The sequence below is a fragment of the Dermacentor variabilis genome, chromosome 1, assembly GCF_050947875.1.
Source record: "Dermacentor variabilis isolate Ectoservices chromosome 1, ASM5094787v1, whole genome shotgun sequence".
Taxonomy (NCBI): domain Eukaryota; kingdom Metazoa; phylum Arthropoda; class Arachnida; order Ixodida; family Ixodidae; genus Dermacentor; species Dermacentor variabilis.
This window is the reverse complement of record NC_134568.1, coordinates 154,464,537-154,491,412: the sequence shown is the minus strand read 5'-3', so window position 1 is coordinate 154,491,412 and position 26,876 is coordinate 154,464,537. Positions and strand designations below refer to the sequence as shown.

The 26,876-nt window shown below is 44.7% G+C and overlaps 1 protein-coding gene across 1 annotated transcript; it reads left to right on the top strand.

The window, feature by feature from the left end:
- Positions 1–85: 85 nt before the first annotated feature.
- LOC142586968 (ribosomal RNA processing protein 36 homolog) lies at positions 86–26,671 on the top strand. Its single transcript, XM_075697841.1, has 8 exons — positions 86–381; positions 478–493; positions 555–615; positions 1,767–1,838; positions 2,170–2,236; positions 8,988–9,167; positions 10,163–10,274; positions 26,485–26,671. Exons 1-8 carry the CDS (start codon positions 313–315, stop codon positions 26,619–26,621), a joined length of 714 nt encoding a protein of 237 aa, XP_075553956.1. The 5' UTR covers positions 86–312; the 3' UTR covers positions 26,622–26,671.
- Positions 26,672–26,876: the final 205 nt, after the last annotated feature.

Sequence of the window (26,876 nt, the reverse complement as noted above, 5' to 3'; positions counted from 1 at the left end):
GAAAGGAAACGCATCAAGGCAGATGACGATTATTTTTGTGTGGCAGAAGGGGCAAGCCAAAGGGTGTAAGCTGTTCTTGTAGGTAACACCCCCTCTTATATAGGTGTTCTGTGGCGCCACCTCTTGGATGCGACGCTAATTGCCCCAAGGTGGCGCTAAGTGCGTGCACACAGAACACCTATACAAACTTAGAGAAGGGAAGTGCGTGTTCGCTCGTGGTCCTATTTTACCTTAGAGTGATAATAAACTCGTATGTATATTATAATTCGCGGGAACCGCTTATAGCATAGGTGTTGTCTTTGCAAAGGAAGAATGGGTGACGCAGCAGATAGCACATGTTCGTCTTCTGGAGATGAATTGGATCTGGAGGATAAAAGCGAGGTATGTAAGAAGCGTTTGTGTGCAAAGCTTATTCGCTGTTCTTTTTGTTTTGAATGAAGTAAATACTAACATATAGCTTCATTTGTAATTTACCAGGTGGAAATCAGAAATGGTAAGTATACAGCTAAGCATGAGATGACCCTGGCTAACGCAAGTCGCTTTATGTATTCCAGACCTCACAGCTATGTCTTTCGAGGAGCTTCAGTCTCTGAAAGAGAAAATTGGTTTGAAGATGTAAGTACGGTATCTACTATCGGCGTAAATTCAAACGCGAACAATTCTGAAACTACTCCAATGCGTTGTTCTTTCCTTTTAAAGCGAAACTTTCTTTTCCTCTTCGACTTTTCCAGTTGCTATGATGCTGCCTCGCACGACGTGCTGGGGTGGTTGAGAGCTCACGGTAGGGGTGCGGGAGATGAGATAGGCGACGTCAACGACGCTTCGGTAGAGCGAGGCACAATGCCCTCTAGACGCCGCAATTGGGCGTGACCCCCGCAAAAGCATTGCAAGAGCTGTCGCGCTTGCCTCCGTGCTCACGCGCAACAGCAATGACAGACCAGGGAGGAACTGGGGAAAATGTTGGAGGGAGTAGAGAGTGCGGAGGCAGGGAATGGGTACAATCGGATCCCTTACCGACGCAGTCAGGAAACGGGTGATTAACCTTACCCCTCACTCGCCTAACATGACACAAGAGAAAGATAATGCGTCGTCAAAAAGCATTGCTTATTTGGACCTTCTTCAGTAATGTGTGAATGAATGACACGTCTCCCTGTGTTCTGTGTACTGCGTGGACAAACACAAGTTGTGCAGGTAAGGCAACATTTAACATCGCGACTGTCGTGTGCTGTCAACATCACTGCCAAATACGGTCAATGAACGCAAACAGCACAGAAAGCTTCGCTTACATTGATTACCACAGTGTGTGGGATCTGCATATCTTTTATGAATTGAAATGTGCAAGCCGTTGGCATAAAGCTATCTTCATTATTTGTATGAAAGGTCCTCGGGATATTAGAGAGTTCATTTTATTGGTCTTATAAAAAGCAATAAAATTAAGTGGAAACAACTACAAAAATTGTTTCGTCTTCATGTGGCTGTATGAAAGATAGGAAATTGACTAATGGAGTTGGTGCACAAGAAAAACAGAAGGGACATGGGTCGTGGGTTCTGCTGTACATGAGTATCTCTTCTTTTTTCCTTGTTGACTGAGTACTACTGCAGAGCAGTCAAATATTCTGCCTGCTGAGGCCTGCTAGTTCATGCACGTAGGCTGAAAATTCTTTTTTCTAGCAGAAATAATAAACTTTTTTTCCATTAACAAAACACTCGTGTATGTGTGATGCTGGTGGTATCCACACATCATCTCTTTGTATGCGTCTGTGCAGGTATAAAGAGGCCGTTTTCGGCTTGGACCGCAGAAAGTCAAAACTGCATTTCTCGCGAGACAATAAAAACCGGTGAGTGACCTCAGTACTGTGCCTAATGCACAAGTGCTAGAACGTTTGTTTTATATATGACTAAGCATTGTATGTGCTTTATTATAAGTACAGAATGGTCGTTCAAGTATGGCATAATACAGGAAGCTAGTTTTATTTTTTATTTTTTTATTTTTCCGCATAGTGTGCATCTGACAAAGCATTCCACAGAATCACCTTGGAACATTCTTTGTATGCAGGTGATTGTCCTGTGTGCAGTGTCAAAAGGGCTGGTGTGAATCTGGAGCACTGGTTTATGCACCCAGTTCACAGGTCTTGCTATGACAAGTGTGCATTCTTTTTTTCTTCTCAGCCCCCGAGAAATGTCTGCCAAACGACAGGTACCTGTATACAGGGAAGTATTCCAAGCCAAAAGAAGGGTGAGCATGTCGCACTACTACATTCTGTTATTGTGGACTAGTTGAATTTGAACCCCTTGCATGGGGACCAAACTTTTGCACTGCACTTATGCCTCATTAAATAGAACTCGTTATCCACAGTGAACAGAGTGAAAAATGAATAAAGCCTTTGGATGACCATTTACTTTAGCCTTGTTAATATGCAGTCTCAGTATTGAGTGAACATTGGCCATCCTTAGTGAGCATTGTCGAACTTGTATTCCAAGTTCAGAGCAGCCTTAAGTGTTGAAGTTTTCCGATTTTTACAGCTCTAAGATATTCAGCTGATACGCATCTTCCTCTGTGTGTGTATGCTTGTGTGTGTGCTTTTGTATGCAGGGCACATATCTCGGCCATGAGCTTATTTGTTACCATATGAAAATAATTTAGTATCAAGAGCTCTTCAACCAACTTTCACTAGCTGTCATCATTTGCTGCTTTGAAAGCTGCATTAAAAACCCGACAGGGATGTGGACACACAGCCCCTAATGAGATTTCAGCTTGAATGCACTGAAGAGGGGCCGCCTTAAAATTTCTGTTCGGGAGCTACAGGAGCACAGTTGTCCATACAAATTATCCACTAGACAAGGACAACCATGTGAATGCCTTTCAGGTTGCCAGTGCTTTGGTGAATTTATTGAATTTTATAAACCCCTTATCCTAATGGTGACCTGGGTACGTAAAATGCTGTTGCCCTATATACTCGTGTAATGGCCGCACCCATGTAAAAGCTGCACCCAAAACTTTCTAAGAAAAATCCCCCCAAAATGTATTTAAAAATTATGTCTGTATAAGATGCACCCTTGAGTTTTAAAAAGGTTGGCAGTGTTATCTATTGTGCGGTGTGAAAATACCAAAGCTTCTTTTTGTGTGCGTAATTGGTGGCAAAACAAGGCAGCCGTGCCAAGTTTTTGGTGCCTCAGTTTTGGTGTAGCAAAAACTCGGCCTCGGAGATTTAGCTGCTGCCTCCGAGAGGCTGTCGTCGTTGGTCTGTGGGGCGTCACCATTTATTCCAGCCGGCAGGTGACATGCTACAGGAATAGTCAAGAATAGCCAGAGCCAGTACAAGAGAGTACTGTAGTTCAGTAAAGGCAAGTACCACCGGAAATATTTACGAAAAGAAGCTTTTTCTCTGTGTACGGCACCCCCAATTTTCACCCCAGATCTCTGGAAAAAGCCTGCGGCCATTACACGAGTACATATGGTATTTAATGTTGAGCAATCAATTTATCTCTTTATAGGGCAGTCAAAACTTCATTGTTGAGTAAAGGTTGCTGAGACATCCGAGGTATTTTAGTTTTTAAAACTGAAAATTCATGTTTTATTGGTTCAGGTGCAATATTCCACCAGGAAGAATACTTGAAGAAGTGTAAGTTGATGAGAATTAGACCACAAAATTTAAGTGTACAATGCATAGCTGAATTATACAGCCTGATGTGATGAAAAAAAGTATAAAGAAGAGGGGAAAAATGTACATGACATATTTTGTGCTCACAACTGAAAATATTTTACTTTAGTTATTTTTGTCGTTAGTATAAGTCCTTGCTTCTATTAAAAAAAAAAACATCGTGGGTGAAAACAGTGCCTCTCTCAGACGTGCCAAACTTAGAATTTGAAATACGTGACAGCATAAGTGAAAAAATACTAAAATTTGGTGATTGGTTATTTAATATGTTGACTGTTTCTTCCTTTGTTCTTTAAATATGCGGTGAACAGCCACTCTGTTCTATATAGTCGCAACAACAGCAGATGCCAGGTTTTGGACGCCACCTATCAAAACCTGACGTTTGACATTTTTCTGGCTCCTGCAATCGTTTCTGCCACATGCAGCCAGCAAAAGCATAGCCTTTGAGATCTGTATTTGTTATACAGAGGGAGCCATCGCTGGGGCTTGGAATTCTTTTTCTTTTATTTGTTTTGCCCTAAACTATATGAAAATGAAAAATTGTAAAATATTTGAGTCAATACAGCAAGAGTATCTAAGTAATATTTTAGGGAACTTTTGGCACAGTATGACTGTGTATTTTCAGCTGTAATTTAAATATTTACTAGCTTTCAGATCGTAAACATTAATATTGCGTTGCTGATTCTGCACTTATGCTGTCTTGGTTGCGTTAAAGGTGTACTAAACACAAATATTAAGTGAACGTGGACTGTTAAAATACCCTTCCAGAAAGCTCACAGCGCTTGTTTTCATGCCAAGAAAAAACTTAGTTTAAAGGGCCCATGAGTTGGCCTCAGCGAGTTTGGTTGGCCACCTCATTCACATAGCAGAACCATGTGAGAATGGCGTATAAGCCTGGATCAGCTCTGTAGTTGACACACAGTGTTGTGTGCCACATGCTGCTTGACCACGACAGACTTCGTTCGCATTGTAGCGTGTGAACTGTTTTCTTCGACCACCTTGCCATTTCATTGGTTTCACAACACTATGACAAGCCAAGTGGAAAGCAGAAACGAAAGACCATCACATTGGAACAGGAGGCAGCTATCGCGAAGGCAGTTGGTTCAGGTGCTAAGAAGTCGTGTTGTGTACGCTGAAGATTTTTTTCACTGTTTTGTTACAATCCCATCACATACGTGGCTCTGTAGTGAACTGTAGACTGCAAAACTCTTTTTCAATGCATGTTTAAAGTTTTGCACCCCATTTGGCATGTATTGCAGCGAAGAACAGTAATGGATATAACAAATTAATTTAGGCTCCCACTTCAACTTTGTTATAACGAAGCTTTACTGTAGTCAAATTTCTGCGTAATAAAAGCTGGTTCAACAAAGCTTCTGGCAGCTTATTTGTAGTAAGAAATAAGTATACATCATTTCTCTACATAACCTCCTAATTCAGATATATATTTTCTTGTGCAAAATGGTAGCTTTGTAACCCTGTCATGAACAGAAGTGGGTTGTGTTGGCAGCCAGTTGCACTCATATTTCTCCACTGCATTGTTGCCATCAAATCATTGGTCTACCAGAGCTTACTTGAGCGACCCAAAGAGATGAAAGTCATAAGGCAATAAGTCAAAACTATAAGAAGAGTGTTCCAGTGATGTCCAACTTATTTTGCTTAATTTTGTGCATGTGACAGCTGCAGTGTGCAGTCTGATGTTCTAATGGAGAAGAATCACTTTATGTATTGATTGATCATGCCTTTTGTGTTGATAAGCAAGTTTAATCTCCCTCAGAAGCTCACAGTAATATGCACCATTAATGGTGCAGTGACCATGCAAGAACCAATATGCAATTTTGGTGGAACCAAAGAACTGTTTCAAGCAGTTTGCCAGCTCACAGCAGAGTCTTACTCGTCCTTGATTGATGATCATGTTTCTCATCTTCAGCCTCTTCATGGCCTTCTATGAATTTCTTATGCCATGGAATCACATGTGGCCTTGACAGTGCTTGATCCTTGGGTTGTGCCACCAATTCGCGGTCAGTTTTACACCCTCACAAGCAAGAAACTTTATAATATGTTGCACCATCGATGGGCGTACCATTTTCTTAAGACATACTATGACGGACTACTGAAGGAGTGTAACGAGACTGGCCAACTGCTCATGTGACTCCTGACTCGCATACCTAATACCCCTGTCACACGGGCACTCAAAAGTCTTTTGAACAAAAAGCCTTCTCCCGAAAAGGAGTTTTGCCCACAGACACACAACAGGGAGCGATCACTTTTTCAGGAGCGGTCTTTTCTGGAAATGGAGTTTGTCTATCTCATTTATGGCCAAAAAGGAGTAGCCTTGAACATAGTTGGTGCCAGCAATTATTATATATTTTAAAAAATAAGCGAGTGCATATTTTTCTGTCGCGTAGGCTCATCGCAAAAAAATATTTTATGTCTCGCAGAAGGTGCAGTAAACCCAGTAATGCTCATTTTCTTCTATACTCTCGTAAGCAGGTCGAACGGGTCGCGGATGTCAAATGATCACGCTTACAGACGCACGTTGCGCAGACAAGAACAATCGTGCCAATAATCGAGCCAACATGATAAAAAAAGCCCAATGTTTCCAGACAAACTTGTGCACTTCGCTAGTCCTGCAAACACTCTTTAAAGTACAAGAGTAAATCTTTGCTATAATGTTTCTTAATCTGGTATTGTTAAACTTATTTGAAAAATGTGTAATACCACAACTTTTCACTTATATTTTGACATAGATCACTTTAATTTGCCCGATTTTGTTTCGAACGCCAGCACCACGCTTTCGGTAGCGTGTCCAGAAGGAAACACTAAAAAGAGATTGTTGGTGCCGTTTGTCTCTTCATTAAAAAGCGAGAAGGAAGTGGGTTAACTGAGGGGCCTGATTTTTATTAGTCATATCATAAGACGCCAACAAACACTGACACCAAGGACAACATAGGGAAAATTACTTGTGCTTAGTAAATGAAATAAAGAAACGATAAATTAATGGAATATGAAAGTGGATGAAAAACTTGCTGCAGGTGGGGAACGATCCCACAACCTTCGCATTTCGCATGCGATGCTCTACCAGTTGAGCTACCACGGTGGTTTTCCCATCCACTTTCTTGGGTATTTATGTTTGCTAGTAGAACTCTGGGAGTGTTAGCCAGCGCCACCACTCAGACCTTGGCGACGGATGTGGAACATCCTTTCTGCCGCAGGCGTCACGAGAACGTGATCTTTTTGGGTGAAGGCAATCGGTCAATAAACCCACACATGCTATTTGAAGGCATCAACGTTGCCAGATTCGAGACCCTCGTCATGTAATAAACGAGAAGAAAGCGGGTTAACTGAGGGGCCCGATTTTATTAGTCATATCATAAGAAGCCAACAAACACTGACACCAAAGACAACATAGGGGAAATTACTTGTGCTTAGTAAATGAAATAAAAAAACAATAAATTAATGGAATATGAAAGTGGATGAAAAAACAACTTGCCGCAGGTGGGCAACGATCCCATAGCCTTCGCATTTCGCCAACAGCATTTTAAGTAATTCAAAAGTCTTTCAAGTTGGTAAAAGACTGCTTACGTAAAAGAGTTTTTGCGTGCTCGTGTGACAGAGGTATAACACACCCTAAGTGGTAGTGTGCGCCAATTGATAGAATGCACTCTAAGAAAATAATCTCATTTATATTTGATCCACCCTCGTATAAACAAGAAGAAAGGGGATTAACTGAGGGGCCCGATTTTATTAGTCATATCCCAAGAAGCCAACAAACACTGACACCAAGGACAACATAGGGGAAATTACTCGTGCTTAATAAATGAAATAATGAAACGATAAATCAATGGGAATTACTTGCCGCAGGTGGGAACCAAACCGAAATGCGAAGTTGTCCTATGTTGTCCTTGGTTTCGGTGTTCGTTGGCTTCTTGTGATACCCTCGTATAAAGGTAACTATGAAGAATGATAGTGTTCCTTACAATTCTCTCTTTCTTTTTCTTTTATAGTTTTTTTTTTCATTTTCAAAATAATTTATTGGATGTAATCAGAAATCCGGCCAGTAGTCATAGATGGTGTCTCCATTGGGCAACCTGGGGCACTGAAACACTGCAGGCATTTAAAAAGCCACAGGAAAGCGTGAGAAAGCTTTAGAGTTTATGTGTGTTTATTGCTGTGCACAAGTGAGTAATATTTGCTTCACATGTTCATGACTGCATTTTCTCATTTATTTACCATGTTAAAAAAATGTTCAGGGCCTTTTTGAGCTCTGGTATGCATACTCGGGGTAAAGCTTCTCGATTGGAGTTGCAAGTTATAGGAAGTGTAAAGGTTAGCTTGAACTTAATGCTTAATGCTTTCTGCAGTGACCCCAGTTCTGTTAACATGATACTAAAGTTGCAGATTGGAGTTTTAATGCTTTTATAGTGATGACATTACTATGAAATGACATGTATAGTTATGGTAATATAATTGTCCAGCTAGATTTCTGTAGTTCATGTGCAACTCCAGTTGCACTAGAACGAAAAATTTGCAAAACATTTTTCTGTTTAATATAGTCAATTACATTATACTCATTTGTTGTAAACATGCATTAAAACATCCGCATTGTTTTTGTTATCTTGCTTTGCATATGTGGAATTCCAGGAATCCAAATCTCTTTGTCACTTTCACTGTGACATATATTTTTTTTTGTGCAGTTCTGTTCTCAATTGTACAGAAAGGCAATCAAATTGGGATGCAACTGGTTATGATTACTTTCCTGCACATTTAACTGATGAAAATAAGAACTTGCATATATAATATTTTTGTTCAGTAGGCTGGAGATTGCATGTGTGCAGAAGTACTGCTGTAATCTGATGATGCTGCACAATGCATTCATGCATGTGGCAGTTGCTGGAGGGACCCGAGGCCGTGTTCTTGAACGGGCTGCTTTGCCATTTCATAAATTAGCCCCTTTTCACTTCTTTAAACAACTCCGCTCCTCATGCTACTTCACATATGTGTTGCTTATAAAGCTTCATATTACAGTGCGATGTACATGAGTGAATAGTCCTTTACAATGATGGTAGTTCACTTTGTGGGAGAAGCTCAAGGTGATACTGCAGCTAACAGTTGCATTGTGGGCTGCTGGAGGCATGATCATTATAACAAGTGATACCCGTGCTACTGTGAATTATAAAATCTTACAAACTTTTTGTATTGTACTCTTGCCTCGTAGATCTAAACAAAGCTGAAATTGTGCTTCTGGAACGCCAATACCTAATAACACAAACAAACACTCTAGGTTGCTGATATGACATTGCCTGTGGGCATTTTTCTGTCTTTATCCAGGTTCAACAGGACCCACGGTTTAATGCTATGTCAGGAAATTTCAGTGAGAGAGACTTCAGGGAAAGCTACTCATTTGTAAATGATATACGAGCAGAGGAGAGGCAGAAGCTAGCCAAGATGGTTCGACAAGAAAAGAATCCCCAACAGCGCATGACTTTGAAACGACTTCTACAGAAGATGGTTTGTATTCTGTCTAGCTCATCGCATCATTTGTGTTACCATTATTATTATTATTATTTTTTGTGAGCTCAATATTTAGGCATTTTCTTGCATGTTGAAATTTTGACATAATTTTTGTAACAAAAATTATGCAAGATGGTCAGTTCACTCGAATGGCCTGTCATTGTGTGTGTGTGTGTGTGTGTGTGTGTGTGTGTGTGTGTGTGTGTGTGTGTGTGTGTGTGTGTGTGTGTGTGTGTGTGTGTGTCCAGATCTTCACGCTTTGGGAATCAACATTATGCAAGTCACGTTGTAATGGTAGCTGGCCATCTAGTCCCATTTGGAGTTCTGCATAGTTTTACTAGATAGTGCAACATGTTTGTGTTGGGTGAACAATTGTGTGTGTGATGACAGTGGCAGGGCAACAGCATGCATTTGTGACCTAATGGGTAGAGCATTAGGCTGTTGCAAAAAGGAACACTCGTTCTAATCCCACCATCTGATCACCAGGGCCAGTTTTTCTATTAAAGAGGCCCCACACGAGGTGAGAGAGGAAACTACCTAATGTGAAATGTTTGGTAAGAGGTAAAGAATGTTTCACATTAACATTGGTCCCGTGCATTGTATGCAGGACCACTCTCGAGAGTTTAAGGGCATCCTTTTGAAAGTTATATCATTCTCAGTACTCAAAACCTGGTGTATGGATTGTGAAACTGAACAAGCAGCAACAGAGAATAAAATCCCACTCTGGCAGATTCACGTGAACATTGCAGATCCTCCGTGCATGAGATGTGATTGCATGCCTGGTACCGTGGTAGCAAAACCAGGAAAGGTGGCTGTTTTGTGTAATACATAAATAGGCGATACATCAGACTTAATAGATAGCTAGGCATATTTCATCTCGATTGTGACTGCCATATGCAGCATGCTGTGCTAAATGTTTAATCCTGGTGTTCTCCTTTTATCTAGACTTGCTCTTGCAGTGAATATAAGTATAAATTATAATTTTCTTGTAGGAAAATCAAGAAGCCACTGAAAAGATGAAAAGTTTGAAGGCTCGCCTTGATGACCAGTACAGTCAGTTCCTCGCTGACAACCGTGAAAGCAATCCAATGTTCCTGAACAGAAGTAAGTAGTGTCTTAATGTCTTTTGAGTCAATTTCCTCATAGGACTGCATAATCAGAAACTGCCTACAATGTTTAGGCAGCACTTTTCATCCAAATGAGCCCTTTCAGGGTCGATTTTTTTCGCCATATGTGACCATCCAGGGTAGATTTCTTTTTATTGCAGATTCCAATTATTCTTAGGGAGCAATTTCTAAAAATAATTTCTGTAATTTTTCTAGAGTGACTGTAAAATGAGAAAAAAATATTTTGTGTTGGTATATATGTACTTTTCATTCATAAATAACAACAATAATAAAAAAAGGAAATAAACTTATAAGAATTAAAACTTTGATGCATTGTTATACACATAGTTCAAGGCTTTGAAAATGCACACACGAGAAAAGTTTTGAGAATGCACACATGAGAATATTTTGCAAGTCTAAAATGTTCCTGCTCTTACACTAATATGTACGTCCATAGTGTAATCAAACTGCGTAGGTGCGCGCACTCAAGAAAACTTGTGTGGTAGTGTGCCCGTCAAAAAAAAGCAAAATGTGTGACAAACTTCAGTAACCTACATCTTATCGCCAACCAGAGGCAATTAGTTTTCGCGAGTCTCCAAACAAATAAAAATAAAAAGAGAGAGAAGAGAAACGGAAACGCATGCACGGTGGCATCCTTCCTATGTGCACCCCTGTGAGCACTAAACGAGTGAGAAACAAATGATCGCCCTTTGAGCAATTAGTAACGTAATAGCCATCAGTTTTGCAAGTGCAATAAGCCGAAACCACCTGTGGAACAAAACCCAAACCGCCGCCCACCCGCCCGCGCGCCAATGCGCAGGTGGTATATAGATGCGCCAGAGCAAACTAGCTCTAAAACAAATGATGCAATGAAAACCAAGAGAGGGAGGCACACGAAAAAAATTCCCTGTATTCCCACATAGTGGCAGCACATGACGGAAAAGAAAAAGTTAGGAAATTGGCGCACTTTTTAAACATACAGAGGCACTTTATATTTGTCATTGACCCTGAAAGGGTTAATTCTGCTGTGCTTTGTTGTTAAAAGATGAACTCAAGAGAACTGATATGTTTCTTCCTGTGCTGCTGCATATTTTGGAGCTTGTATTCAAATAATGTATTAGCTAGCATACTGAGATGTCAGACGGTGCTCTTTGGCTCATGTCCCTCAACGTTTCTAAATACAAGTACATGTGTGTAACTCGCAAGCGGAAAGTCATTAACCATCAGTACTCTCTTAATTCTACAGCCCTCACTCAAGTTGACTCTTACCGTTATCTTGGCGTTACAATCACTAAACAACTTACGTGGTCTGCACAAATAATGACTCTTATAAACAACTGTTCTAAATCACTTGACCTCCTCCAAAGATCGATTTTTCAATCTCCTGTTCCTGTACGCAAGCTCGCCTATGAAACGTTCATTCGCACTAAACTTGAGTTTGCCTTTGCAATTTGGAATCCTCACTAGACCTCCCTTATTCACTCACTCAAATCAATGCAGAATCGCACGGTACATTTTATCACATCAAGCTATGACTGGCAGATAAGTATAGATGGCATTAAATCATCCCTCAGCATCCCTAGTCTAACACTTCATAGAAAGATTTCACAACTTTCCCTTTTCCACAAACTGTATTATATAACTTTTCACACCTTAGGAACACTCTTCTACTTCCACTTAATTGCACTTCTCACCATCTGTTCAATAACCCGAGTCTACAATGCTTGCATGGTACTTCTAATGCCATCAAGAAATCTTTCTTGCCTACTGCTATTGAACTATGGAATGTGCTACCCGAGGACATAGCAAATGAAAGTAGCTCAGATAAATTTAGGCACCTGTTGTCATGTTTTTTAAACCCTTAACCTACCACCACTGCACTGCTACTCTAGCGTCTAACCTTTTGTACTGCCCTGTTATACTGCCGGTTGTGCAGTCGGTTGTGCTAGCAGTTCTACTGTTCTTTCTTTTTCTATTTTATTTTTTTGCCCACCGCCTTCTAGCATGTTTACTAAGTTTTGTTTACCATTGTATAAGTAAGTTAACCATTGTATAATGATGACCATAGTGTTTATTGATGACTTTGCCGCCCCCCCCCTTTATGTAATGCCCTGAAAAGGGTCTTTAAGGGACAGTAAACGATGAAATATTGGGGACAACTTAATAATGGTTGCCCCTCATACCTCTAATAATCAGATGTGCACTGAGCTATTTCGGTTTTCTTTTTGGATAGGGAATGGTTTGCTATAATGTCCATATAACAAAAAGTTAAAAAAATTGATTTGAAAAGCAAAAATGATTTGATATTTACAGCTTGTATGCTGCTTATTAATAGATATTTATATGGTCTTGTGCTTTAGTGCTTGACATCTCAGTGCCATTTATATGGTCTTGTGCTTTAGTGCTTGACAAGTGCAAACATCTTGAAACTTGCTGTTGTCACATGCCCTAAGCATCCACTGAGAAAAAAATGAATTAAGTATTACAATACAGTAAACAGCATGCTCACATACCTCAAGTACCACATATCAAGCTAGCAAAGTACAAGTTCTATGAAAGCACTATTGCACTGGGATCCTTGCTGAGAAACCTGTTGTTTGCCACATACTGCATGCCCACCATGTATACAGTGAGTCGGGGGCATGCAGTACATTCTAGTAGCATGTCAGGTTTCTGACTGTACTTCAGGAAATGTAGTCTAAGCATTTTCATCTGATTTCAGTTTTGTACATTTGTGCAAAATATCAGAGTAGTTGAGTGGATGCAACAAAGTACTAATAGCACAGAACAGAAAAACAAGATTCTTTGTCATTCCATTAGTATTACTGTATTTACTCGATTCTAACACGCCCTTGATTGTAACGGGCACCCGTTTTCCGTGACCCCCCCAAATGAAAACCTCGATTGTAACGTGCACCCGTTTTCCATGAAAAAAAAAAGTGCAATACCGCGTGCCTCGTGTTTTCATATAGAAATACTATTTTGTCTCATTTGGAAAAAACAGATTTATTCCCAATGCACTAAAGTTGGGATGAATAAAAACACAAATGGAAGCGGCGTATCTTGCCGCCAAAATTTTCACTGCGCCGGTACGAGTCACGTTGGGCAATAGATATCACTCGTCGTGACTGTCAGACAACTCCTTATTGCTATCAACACACCAAAGCATTTCATCCTTGGTTCCGTCCACCGTATTCGAAATCTCACACTTTTTAAAGGCCTTGTTGACCATGGCAGACGGGATCGTGCACCATGCATCTTTCACCCATCCAGCAAAGTCCTGCAGCAAGGCACGCTTCATATTATTGGCGAGCGTGAATTCCTGGCAGTTACTGACAAGCTATTCTGTGTAGAGCACCCAAATTATATCTTTCACTGGCTTGTTTTGTTTGTTCTAGAGAAACTGGCCACCCTGTATACGCAATGCCTCATGACTTCAAGCATACCGGAATCTTGGAAAAACGCTAACATAATCCTAATCCATAAGAAAGGGGACACCAAAGACTTGAAAAATTATAGACCGATCAGTTTACTGTCCGTTGCCTACAAAGTATTTACTAAGGTAATTGCAAATAGAATCAGGAACACCTTAGACTTCCATCAACCAAAGGACCAGGCAGGATTCCGTAAAGGCTACTCAACAATAGACCATATTCACACTATCAATCAGGTGATAGAAAAATGTGCGGAATATAACCAACCTTTATATATAGCTTTCATTGATTACAAGAAAGCGTTTGATTCAGTCGAAACCTCAGCAGTCATGGAGACATTGCGGAATCGGGGTGTAGACGAGCTGTATTTAAAAATACTGAAAGATATCTATAGTGGCTCCACAGCCACCGTAGTCCTCCATAAAGAAAGCAACAAAATCCCAATAAAGAAAGGCGTCAGGCAGGGAGATACGATCTCTCCAATGCTATTCACAGCATGTTTACAGGAGGTATTCAGAGACCTGGATTGGGAAAAATTGGGGATAACAGTTAATGGAGAATACCTTATTAACTTCGCTGATGATATTGCCTTGCTTAGTAACTCGGGACCAACTGCAATGCATGCTCACTGACCTGGAGAGGCAAAGCCGAAGGGTGGGTCTAAAAATTAATCTGCAGAAAACTAAACTAATGTTTAACAGTCTCGGAAGAGAACAGCAGTTTACAATAGGTAGTGAGGCACTGGAAGTGGTAAGGGAATACATCTACTTAGGACAGGTAGTGACTGCGGATCCGGATCATGAAACTGAAATAATCTGAAGAATAAGAATGGGCTGGGGTGCGTTTGGCAGGCATTCTCAGATCATGAACAGCAGGTTGCCATTAGCCCTCAAGAGAAAAGTGTGTAACAGCTGTGTCTTACCAGTACTCACGTATGGGGCAGAAACCTGGAGGCTTACGAAAAGGGTTCTACTTAATTTGAGGACGACGCAACGAGCTATGAAAAGAAGAATGATAGGTGTAACGTTAAGGGATAAGAAAGGAGCAGATTGGGTGAGGGAACAAACACGAGGTAATGATATCTTAGTTGAAATCAAGAAAAAGAAATGGGGGGGGGGGGCATGGGCAGGACACGTAATGAGGAGGGAAGATAACCGATGGTCATTAAGAGTTAAGGAATGGATTCCAAGGGAAGGGAAACGTAGCAGAGTGCGGCAGAAAGTTAGGTGGGCGGATGATATTAAGAAGTTTGCAGGGACAACATGGCCACAATTAGGACATGACCGGGGTAGTTGGAGAAGTATGGGAGAGGCCTTTGCCCTGCAGTGGGCATAACCAGGCTGATGATGATGATGACTGGCTTGTTCAAACAAACATCGAGCGGCTGGAGCTGTGATGTCATGTCACCGGGTGTCACGACAAGGTCGGTGTTGCATGCAGCCAGCTCGTCCTTGATGCGCTGGTCAAGGTCGCACCTGAATGTGTCGAGCACAAGCATCTCACGCAGACCCAAACTGCCGCCGGGTCTCTTCCGCCAAACGTTATCAATCCAGTCAGCGACCAAGTCCGTGGTCATCCAACCTTTTTCATTTGTGCGCATAGTCACGCCACTCGGAAACACGATTCCTTTCGGGAGCATCTCCCATCTGAAGATAAGATACGGGGGCAGCTTGTGCCCATCTGCAGTGCAACAAAGCATTGCGGTGACTAGTTTTTTCGTGGCTGGAAGACAAAATGTGCACTTGCGTTGCCCCTTTCTTTTCAATGGTTGTGGTGGCAGGCATGTCAAAGTAGAGCAGTGTCTGATTGGCATTTCCAATCTGTCTGAAGTGGTAGCCGTTTCTAATGGCGCAACATCAAAACGTACCGCTCAAAACTGTGCAATTTCTCTTCATATTCTTCGGGCAATTTCTGGCCTATCCATGTCTGTTTTAGAAGAGAAAAGCCTTTTCTTTTCATAAAATTTGATAGCCAGCATCTACTCACTTTGAAGTCACTCCACCTTAGCCCCTTCTGTAGGGCTAACTGCATCGCCCGTACTCTGAGCAGATCGGTCATCACAGGCCGCTGTGCCGCTCGCTGCTCTTGCACGTATTCCGCAAGCAGCACTTCTATTTCGATGAATCGGCCCTGCTTCAATCCACTGAAGCCCTTCCTTGTTGCTTTGCTGGCGAAAATATTCTTCTGTTTGCGCGAGTTCCAATCGGTCGGCCGAAGTGAGCGGACGTGTTGTCGGCGCGCTCCGCAACCACCGAGACTATGCGACCTTCACCGACCGCCCTTGACCGCCCTTGCCCGGGCCGTTTTCGCCGGGAGTCATATGGGAAGCGGCTTTCTCGCCGTTTCCCACCGACCGCCTTTTCTTCCCGGGATTTTGTTGCCGCTCCCCGCGCCTCTACAGCTCTGAAGCAGTTCCAACGCGGCTGCCCCTGCCGAGGCCATAGCTGCCTTGGCGTGTTTTCTACACCATGAACCAAGAGCGCCAAGCGACCAGCTCTTCCAAGGCCCATGTTCTAAACGGGCATGCAAAGGGCCTTCGGCCAATTCACCGCTCTGTTTCGATGGAGCATTTATCTACCGCAACGTCATTTTCCAACGAGCAGAAGACTCAATCGGTGACGGAGAACGCCGCCGCGCGTTCCTTAACAACAACGAAGACGCCCGAGGTGGATACCGCGGGAGTTGCCGCCGATCCCATCGTCGCCAATTTTCCCTCCCAACAGCGAGAGGTGGACACTCCGACCGGGGAAAGGATGGAGGAAGATGCTGCCCCGAACATTTACGACGACACAGGTGGCTGTTGGAAGACAGTCATACATAAGCGACGCATCCGTCAAACGCGCGCTAAGACGCAACCCTCCGAGAACATCTTGGGCATTCCGGACGCCTCCCAGCCTATCGTACGCAAGCGCATTCGGAATCAGAACCTGCCTCAACTTCCTTTGCACGATGAAAAGATAATTCTGCAGCCTCACGGAGGACTTTGTCTCGATAAGTGGACGTGCCCAGAACTCGCCAGTGCTCTATGGAGTGCAGCCGGCTTGACCACCGAGGATCGTCAGGACATCATATTCCAACTGCAACCTCAGCAGAACTTGGCAATCATCAGCACACCCCAGTCACACGTAGCCGACGCATTGTACAAGGTGAGAGAGCTGAACCTTGGTCAGCGGGTCTATCCCATCATGACATATTTTGCGGCCCCAGACAACTCATGTAAGGGAATTGTTCCTGGCCTTTTGCCCGGTACACCATCTTCCAAGCTAGTGGACGAGCTTGTGGCTCCTGGAACTCAAATACTTCAAGCACGAATGATGGGTCAAACCAACGTTGCATTGGTAACATTTGAAGGACTTAAAGTGCCTCGCTACGTGCGTTTCTGTGGTGCAGAACTCCGCTGCTACCCCCATCGACCCCGCCAACTGGTTTGCAAGATATGTCACAAGCTTGGCCATTGGGCTGATTACTGTCCTACGCCGCACGTGGTCATTTGCGCGACGTGCGGGACTGACAACCCCACCCCGTCACATCCATGCACCCCACACTGCAGATCCTGCGACGGGACCCACCCTACAGCGGATCCAAACTGCCCGCGGCGTGCTAGGCAGACAGTGAACAAAGCTTGGGTGCGGAAAGCTCTCGAGAAAGAGCAGCGTCAACTCCAACCCTCCAGCAACCCGACCACTACCACAGATATGGCGGAGACCCGAACGTCGCGCGCCCCAACGAAGGAGACCAGAAAATTCCGGTCGGAGACCCGTTCGAGATCCCGTCGCAAGTTCAAGTCTCGGTCCCGATCCCGCGAAGCATCGGTGCGCCTCCCAGAGAAGCGCCCTCCTTCCTAATCTTCCCAACAACCCTACAAGAAGGCCCTTCAGACCAACGCCCCAGCCAAGGTGACCCTGGTCCCTTCAGGGATGCAGCGGACCCCGGAGAAGAAAATAGCAATGGAGGCGCCTTGGGAGGTAGGTCGGGCGGAGGGTATCCCACAGCTCGCTCCGCCCCGTAAATCTCTCCCTACCCCTTCCCCTATTACCAATTCGTTACCAAATCCCGATCCTCTAATAGAAATAGCCCGCCTATGTCGTGACATGGAGGCGCGCTGTGAGCGCCTGCAAAACCAAATGGACGCGCTGGTGGCAGACATGAGCACTAGTATGCAAACGGCTCTGGACAGGATAGAACGCCAAATGGAGGCCCTTCAAATAGGGATTACGGAGCAAGTGAAATGATGTATAGAGTGCACTTTCGCACGCATGCTAGTTCCTGAGCTTAGCGGTAACAACGAAAGCGTGCTTTCCGACCAAGGCTCTCGGCCGCAACCTTCAAATGTGGGCACCCGGCGTCCGCATCCCTATGCACGACCGCCTGCTTCCTCTCGCGATGTGGCAGTAGAATTGTAGGGGATTCCGCCGAAAATGAGGTTCCCTACAGCAGTATATCGCCACATCCACGAACCCTCCCGATGTCATCCTCTTACAGGAAGTCAATTGCACCCCTTCTTTATCCGGCTACAGCACGCTCTCAGGTGTCTCTCCTCTTGTGGGAGCCTTATGGTGAATTCCATTGGGAGAACAGGAGTAGAGAGCCGAGCAGTGCGGAGTCGGGTGGCTGCGCAGTGAGAGCAGGAACACTCGACCCGCCACTGGAATGCGGCGTTGATCCGGAGAGCAGGTGGGAGGGGGACGTGTGAGGAGAAATGTACCACGTGACACAAGCAATCGACGTCCCAGCATTCTCTGCGGGAGAGCGGCAAAACACGTGTAACCGTGTTGTGGTCGTCGGACGTTCACCGGTTCGCCGCAGCGTAAAACGTGCATTTGTGCAACGCCGACGCATCCCGCAACGTTTCCGCCTGCAAGATTATCCGAAATGGATTCTGAAGCTCAGCGCATCCTGCTTTCTATTATTCAGGGGAAGTCGCCGCGTGATGCGGAAATTTCTTTTGAACTAGAAAGAAAAACGGGCACTTTAACGATCTGACTTCCCTCGGAAGCTGAACAACGCACCTCCTCGTCGGAGTATGAAGAGGCAGTCTTTCCAATGTACGAGTCCACTTTCGGTCTTTCCTCCGGCAACGAAAATAGCTCTTGAGAGATCGCCGCGTACATTTCGTAGTCGTCATCGCTACTAGTGTCGTCCGTAGAACTACAACTCGAATCCGAAGTTGAGCTCCAGATGCTGTCGCTGCTGTCACCGTCGAGCGTCTCGAGCACTTCAGCAAGACGAAGACGCTTTGCTGCCACAGTTTCCCACGCATCCGAAGAGAAGCAAGGTGTACTATAAATGTTGGTATCTCTCGCTGAATCGTTAAGCCCGTTCATATTAACGACGTCAAAGTCACTGGGGCCAGAACAGTGCCTACGCTTGGTTGCCGCCATTGCCGCCGCGCTCGCCGGCTGAAGCAAAATGAGGAGGATATGACGTTTGGATCACGTGACTTCCTCGGTACTCCGCTTTTCAGGCGAGAGCAGTGCGGACTGCTCCCGGCTGCTCTCGGCGCAGCGAAACTGCTCTTGTTCTACCACTGGATGACGGCGCTCCCACTCCTGTTCGACCAATGAAACACGCCGCGCCTGGAAAGAGCACTTTCAGCGTGCTTTTGAGTGCTCCTGTTCTCCCAATGGAATTCGCCATTAGTTTCGAAACATGTTACATGTCGCGTGCATAGCACTAACATTGACATTCCTCACCAAATATTGGAAATAATTACGCAAGGTAAACGTAGCGAGGGTCTGTTATACTCAATGCATACAGTTCCCCCCGTTCGCGAACACACTGTTTTCAGCACCTACTTACAGAATTTGGTAGGTTTGGACAAGTTTGTGTGGTGGCCGGCGACTTTAACGCTCTGCATACTGCATGGGGTTATGTTAAAACGCAGGCTAAAGGGACCCGCTTATGGAATGCCATCTGTAACATGAGATACACACTGCTTAACGACCCAGAGCACCCCACTCGGATGGGCAACAGTGTATCTCGTGACACCTGCCCTGACCTTACCTTCATGCGCAATACTGGCCCAGTCGTTGCGCACGGGCCTTTAGAGGAGCAGCTTGGTAGTGACCACTACATTGTAGCAACCACCTTGTCATTAAGGGGTGCGCGCAGGCCCGAGCGAAATGTGCGTATAACGGATTGGGCGAAATTCAGGGAATGTCGCCAGGACCCACCTAAGCGCCAAGGGTACGAACGCTGGCTTGACTCTCTCGCACAAGATCTAGAGGCCACCACGAGCACACTGCGCACCACAACAGAGACACCAGACATAGACCCGCATTTACTTCATCTTTGGAACGCTCGCAGAGGGTTGACACGACGATGGAAACGACAACGCCTCAACCGCAAACTTAGGAAACGTATAGATCAAATTACACGGGAATCTCAGGAGTATGCAGAGATCCTTACGAGGAATAACTGGCGAGGATTTTGCGATCGCCTCTCAGGCACATTGAGCACAGCAGAAACGTGGTCGATTCTTCGCTCACTCACAGATCCCACCACAACAAAGGGAAAAACATTTCAACAGCTGCACATCCTAATGCACGAGTACAGGGACGATGTCTCGACACTCCTCAGAGAGCTAGAGAAGCATTTCATACCTACAGGCCCGCCGCCGCAGTACCCTGACTATCCTTATGTAGGTGAGGCGAACGAATTGCTCGATGCAGACATCACATCTGACGAGGTGCGGGTGGTTCTACAAAACCTACGCCGCCACACGGCACCGGGAGCCGACCACATCCGATTCGCCAGCCTTCGTAACCTCAGTGACGCGGATATTAACCACCTCACCCATATCTTCAATGATTGCTGGCGCAAGGGCATGCTTCCCCACGCATGGCGACACACCAACATCACACTGATCCCCAAAGCGGGCAAGCCTGTTAAGGTTGAAAACTTACGACCCATCTCCCTAACATCCTGCATTGGTAAGCTCATGGAGCATGTACTCTTGCGGCGTCTGCAGCCCTTCCTCGAAGAAAAATCATTCTTTTCTAACTCTCAATTCGGATATCGGGCTCATCTGTCTGCCAAAGATGTGCTTTTACAATTGCGGGAGGAAGTCATAACCTCCGTCGTCCGCCCAAACAAGAGCACTCATCGCCTTAGACGCGAGAAAATGCGGCTTAAGATGTGCTCCGGAAAAGTTGTAGCTCATAATCATTCGCCCCTGGAGCCGTTCCTCTACTCCCCCTATCACTGTGCACGTGAATGGCACACCGATACCACAGGTTAATCATGCTCGTATCCTCGGCGTACACGTCCAAGCGGATGGCAGGTCAAACTACAGTCGCCGACCGTTTATTCGGACCTCACGGGGATTGCGGAAATGTCCGAATAAACAGGTGTCCGAAAAAGCACATTAAGAAAAAAAAATAAAATCCTTTATTTCCACGCACTTATTCGGGCTCGGCAGTAGGCTTGAAGAAATCGTGAGTGCGCCGTTGCACGCTGTTCCGTTTACGCGCAATCAGATAAGCCTGAATCTCGGAGAGGGTCGTACGGTCACTATAGGCGGCTGAAAGCACAGTCACTGCTTGTGCACGCTCCGCATGCGACGGCAGCGTAGCACATGGTGCGTCATCTTCCGACTCGGAGTCATCGTCCGGCAGAGCAGCAGAAACCTGACGATCTCGCCGTCGTCGAGTTCTGCGCATGTCAGTACAGCAGTGTCAGCACTTGTGAAACTGTCAAATGAGACGGTGTCCGGAATCGCAATGCAACCACTGCGCAGGTCTCGGCAGAATATTTTCCGCGTCAGTAGGGAGCACTTCGGAAGGCGACAAATCTTAGGCCTCCCAGCACCCGCTTGCCGGCATTCCCCAGCGCAGTCTGCGCTGGCACTGTCGGCGCCATTAGACACTTGACGCGATGTTTCCGTACGCCGCGTTGGATCACCGAAACCTCGGCACAGCTCACAACGCAAACACCACCGTGCCGACACCAGTCGCACAAACGAAAAACGTGCTGCTCGCAGCGTCGTGCGTGAAAGAAAGAAATCAGCTGCTGGATTGTCTTGACATGGCTTACTAAGCTGAAACCGGAACTGCTGTATGACCACTCTATCGAACCAGGCAGAAATGATGATGATGAGCGGGGATTTCTAGTAGCGCCACTTCGTGGGGCAGCAAGGAGGCTAATGGCGTTCAGCAAATCGAACTATGCGCCGGTCAGAGTCGGTGCATGATGCCCTCGATCGAGTTGGCTCAAGGAGTGTCCGAAAAATCAGACGAGGGGTTGCAAGGTGTCCGAACTTTCAGCAGTTGTTATACATTATGGTCTATGGGGAGAATGGCGGTGCCGCGAAGCTGACCGAATAATCGGGCATGTCCGAATTTTTGGAGTCCGGAAAATCGGTCGGCGACTGTACACTGTTTCCCTTCTATCCAGACAGATTGAGCAAATTCTGGCCATGATCCGGAGGGTCTCCAACAGGCACTCGGGCCTTCGAGAAGAGGACCTGCTGCGCTTGGTGGAGGCATGCGTGATCAGCCGCCTTACATACCATCTCCCATTTCAGCGGTTGCAGTGGACTGACTGCAGCAAGCAGTCGATACAGTTTCCGAGTACGCGAGAAAATGCGGCTTAGGATGTGCTCCGGAAAAGTTGTAGCTCATAATCATTCGCCACCGGAGCCGTTCCTCTACTCCCTCTATCACTGTGCACGTGGATGGCGCACCGATACCACAGGTTAACCGTGCTCGTATCCTCGGCCTACACGTCCAAGCGGATGGCAGGTCAAACTACACTGTTTCCCTTCTATCCAGACAGATTGAGCAAATAATGGCCATGATCCGGAGGGTCTCCAACAGGCGCTCGGGCCTTCGAGAAGAGGACCTGCTGCGCTTGGTGGAGGCATGTGTGATCAGCCGCCTTACATACCATCTCCCATTTCAGCGGTTGACCCAAGCGCAACGACTTCGCATAGACGCAGTGATTCGTAAAGCGACGAAGCTGGCCCATGGCATCCCGAACTATACTTCCACACACCGTCTCCTTAACTTAGGGACACATAACACACTAGGCAAGCTGCTAGAGGCACATTGGGTCAGCCATCGCCAGTGCCTCCTACTCACTCCTACTGGCCGCCATCTTCTCACACGGCTAGGATACTCTGTCCCACCCCTTGAGTCTGAAACCTGGCCAACGATCTTGTCGTCAGCGATACGCCAAGCACTAAGTATCCATCCATTGCCACGTAATATGCACCCTGAGCATGACAAAGGGCGGCGCAAAGCCCGTGTACGATACATTGGCCGCATGCTTGCAAACATCCTGGAAACACATACTTTATACACGGACACATCACGCACTCAAGAGGGCTATACCTTGGTAGTTTTGGATGGCACCGAATCCCTGAGAGACTCTGCTGCAATGCGCGGAACAAATGCCGCTTACGGAGAAATTCTCGGTGTTGCTCTTGCAATTCGATACGCCATCCGTGTTCCTGAGGAAGTGTGTATACTGACGGACTCGCAACAGGCATGCCGGGCGTTCCTATCAGGACATGGCATCCCGAGAGCGGCGCACCAGATTCTCAAACAGATCCTGCAAAATACACCAACCACACCTCCCCGAATCCACTTACTCTGGACCCCTGGTCATACCTCGCTGCCGGGTAACGAACGCGCACATGCGGTTGCCCGAGAAATTTCCCTCCAGGCGACTCGGCATGGTGAGGCGACTAGTTCAGAGTGGGGGGATCCCTTGCTCCGTTAGAAAGACATACTCCGTCGTCATACACGCATTCATCGCACCCACGCCGCACCACCGCCGTCCTTCTCGTGGGAGGAAGCAGTGGCATTACGCCAGTTAAAAACTGCAACTTTTCCAAATCTTGTCTCTTTCAATAAATTCTACCCACACTGTTATGCAGATCGTTGCCCTGGCTGTGGCAGCTCGCCCACAATCTTCCACGTCACGATTGAGTGCACTGCAAACCTCTTTCCTCCCTTTCCAACTCTCCTTTACCCCCTACGCAACAAAGAGCTGTGGGACGATGCCCTCTGCGATGGACCTCCCGAGGTCCTCCGAGCTGTGATACAACGAGCTCGAAACATTGCCGGAATCATCTTAGGGACCCTGGACTGAGGGTTCCTCCCACACTGCTCTCGCCATTCAAATATTATTAATAAAGATGTTTTACTCTCTGTTTGCGCCAGTCCCGCATGCAAGTTTCGGGAACTCCGAAAGCCCGTGATGTGGGGGGGGGGCCCGATTTCCGTCCGTCTCCGCGCACATGATAACTTTCCTTTTAAATGCTGCATCATGGTGGACTCGGCGTGTCTTCACAGTTGGCACTTCCGTGCTGTTTGAATAAATGCAGAAAACGCGAAGACAGGCGGTAGACTACCGTAGGTTACACCGGCGCCTGGTTACAGGTACAACATGGAGGTATGCACATAGAGAAATCTACGGCAGCTAGGCTAGAAGCGCATTCGGGGCGGCCATTTTTCAAATGCCGATGGCAATATAGTAACACATATTTAGGGTCGTACTCGATTCTAACGCACATGCAATTTTTGGACCCGTTTTATTGGAAAAAAGGTGCACATTAGATTCGAGTAAATACGGTATTTGCAGTAAGGGCCAAATACTTTACTCTTTTGTTACCGTACCTGTGGAAATTAATCAATTTGATCGACAGTTTTTGTTCGCATTGTTAAACATTTCCGTTGAAATTCTTCTAGCAGCAACATCATGCACTCTCTGAAATGATGAGTGAACTTTAATTATTTGTCAGATTTGACAACTTTTGGAAGATTGGGGAGTCCGGAAAAATAAAACCTTGATGTCTTTAATTTAAAGACTCGAAATTTGCAATTCAGTCGACTAGGCAACGTAATATTTAAATGACAGCAGCAGCGAAGATACAGAAGCTTCTCTCGGGCTGTCATTTTTCTGATCAGATGTATAGGCTATTTTAGCGATGTCTCAAACAATAGTAGATGCTCATGAGTGCATGTTATTTTGATCATTTTATTCGACTAATATCAAGTGCAACTTTATTTTAACCCCTGTGGGTTGCTTTTATCTATCAGGGCTTCGACAGTGCAGGCACAAGTTATTACAAGCAATCCTTTCCGTCTTGTAGGGTGTTCACCTACACAGGAGCACACAGTTGATTACAGACCAACGTTTGACCAAAGCTTGACTATCTATAAGCTCTTATATTTTGAACACCACTTGCTCAAGTGCTCTTATTCATTACTGTGTAATAGTGTGCAACACTTGACATAACTGTACAGCACTGTACAGGAGCTTAACGAAACACGTGGAGGCTCCAGTGCCAATTGAATGCACACTGCACTGTCTTACTTGCACAGAAAAGCCTGTCAAATGCAATAACCTAGTGTGAGGAGGCTTCTGCATGCTCCCTGACCATTGCTTCTTGAGCCTAAAGAATGCAGTAAATCAAACCAGGGGCCTGCTGAAATGAAAAACAAATGCTCTCTCTGCAATAAGAACTTACCCGTTTTCACATTTTCGAAGCCCCTGCTTTCCTGCATAGCTTGGGCATAACTATGGCTAATATTTATGCCAATAAATCTTCATAATATTTTTTTGCATGATCTGTTAATGAACATTGGGAACTAGGAACCGGGTGCATATTTTGTATATTTCAGTACTTCAACTGAAAATGGCAAATTATTCCTTTCATTAATGTTCTTTGGGATGCTTACTTGAAGTTTCACATATAAATTCTCAAAAATTGTCTGAGCAATTACTGCTATACATCCATTCAAAACACCAGTGATGAGGCTATAATCTTGTGTATCATAGGATATGTTGCAACTACTACATCTTGAAATAAAATGTTAAAACATAAGAGCACTGAAAATGAGTTAAAAGCTAAAGAGTTACAGGGAGATGCACCTCAGAAATTTGTATATTGTATAGAGTTTAATCTCCCACTTTTTCATATTTAGTTTATCAAAATCTTTAGTCATTTTTACTAAGAGAGTGTTACAAAATAGCCTACATTGTTCCACATAGAGCACAGATTGCAAGGAAGCCAAAAAGTTTGTTTTGCTTTATTTTTTAAAGAAAACATTTTTAATTTCAACTGCCATTTTCATTAACTTGAGCGGTCCCAAAATGCACTGAAGCAATGTTGCTGAAAATTATAAGACCTAGATACTTGCCTTCTACACAACCTTTTGCATATGCATGCAAAATTTGGTTGTAGTTTTTGGCAATTTAGGTTATGTGTATTTTGGGAAACTGCTTGAAAATGGCATTTAACATTAAAAATGTAAAGTGAAACAAAATTATTTTTTTCCTTCTTTCCAACCTGTGCTCTATTCTTCCCAACCTTTGCTCTATGTGAATGATGTAGACTATTTCTAGGACACTAATTTCACTTTCTTCACCTCTTTTACTGAGGGTCATCTGAAGAAAGTTGGTCTTTGCACAATTGAATTGTTATACTGAACTAAATATTCACTAGCAGCCTTATATATTCCACTGTCAGCATCATTGCCTACTAATTGTAATCCAGTCTATTATAAAGTATTCTATCTGCTAAAAGTGCATTTGCAGCTAAAAGTGCAGCTAAATAAAATCTGCTAGAATGTTAAAATTTGTGTCAATGTTTCATACTGCTTCTTGGATTAAATAACTGGCTATGCCACTGGTTACAACGAAATTAATACTTAGTTCACAAAGTGTGTTTGCAACTCATGCACTCCACTTGCTTTGTAGCAAGATTTCTATTGTGTGCTCATGCTTTGACTGTCATACACAAGTACGTCCTGTTATTCTTCACAGCTGCAAGACGAAAAATTGAGCTGGCTGAAAGATTCAAGCTACTGAAAAAGGCTGGCAGACTCGACAAGTACCTGGAGAAAAAACGCAAGAAAAATGTTCAGAAGGAGCGGAAAAGACTACCTTTATCAGTTATTTGAATTGTGTTGTGCATACCTTGCTTTAAGAAAAGTATATATCCCTCATCGCATTCTCTAGTCAATCACTTGTACCACGCTGAAGCAGTTACCTAATACAAGGTAATCGACATAACCCTTGTTTAAGGACGTAATTTACTGACATAAAATTAAATCTTAAGGGATAGTCGCACACATTTTTATGGGCAAAGTGGTAGATAGGTGACTGCTAAATGATTTTTCTTGTCTGGCTGGCTGTTCCTTGGAAGGTTCAGCTGT

Bases quoted from the DNA above. Each gene is read 5' to 3' on its own strand.
- LOC142586968 (XM_075697841.1), top strand. From the start codon at position 313: ATGGGTGACGCAGCAGATAGCACATGTTCGTCTTCTGGAGATGAATTG. The intron at 616-1,766 runs GTAAGTACGGTA...GCGTCTGTGCAG, and splicing joins GAGAAAATTGGTTTGAAGAT to GTATAAAGAGGCCGTTTTCG. The intron at 10,275-26,484 runs GTAAGTAGTGTC...TATTCTTCACAG, and splicing joins TCCAATGTTCCTGAACAGAA to CTGCAAGACGAAAAATTGAG.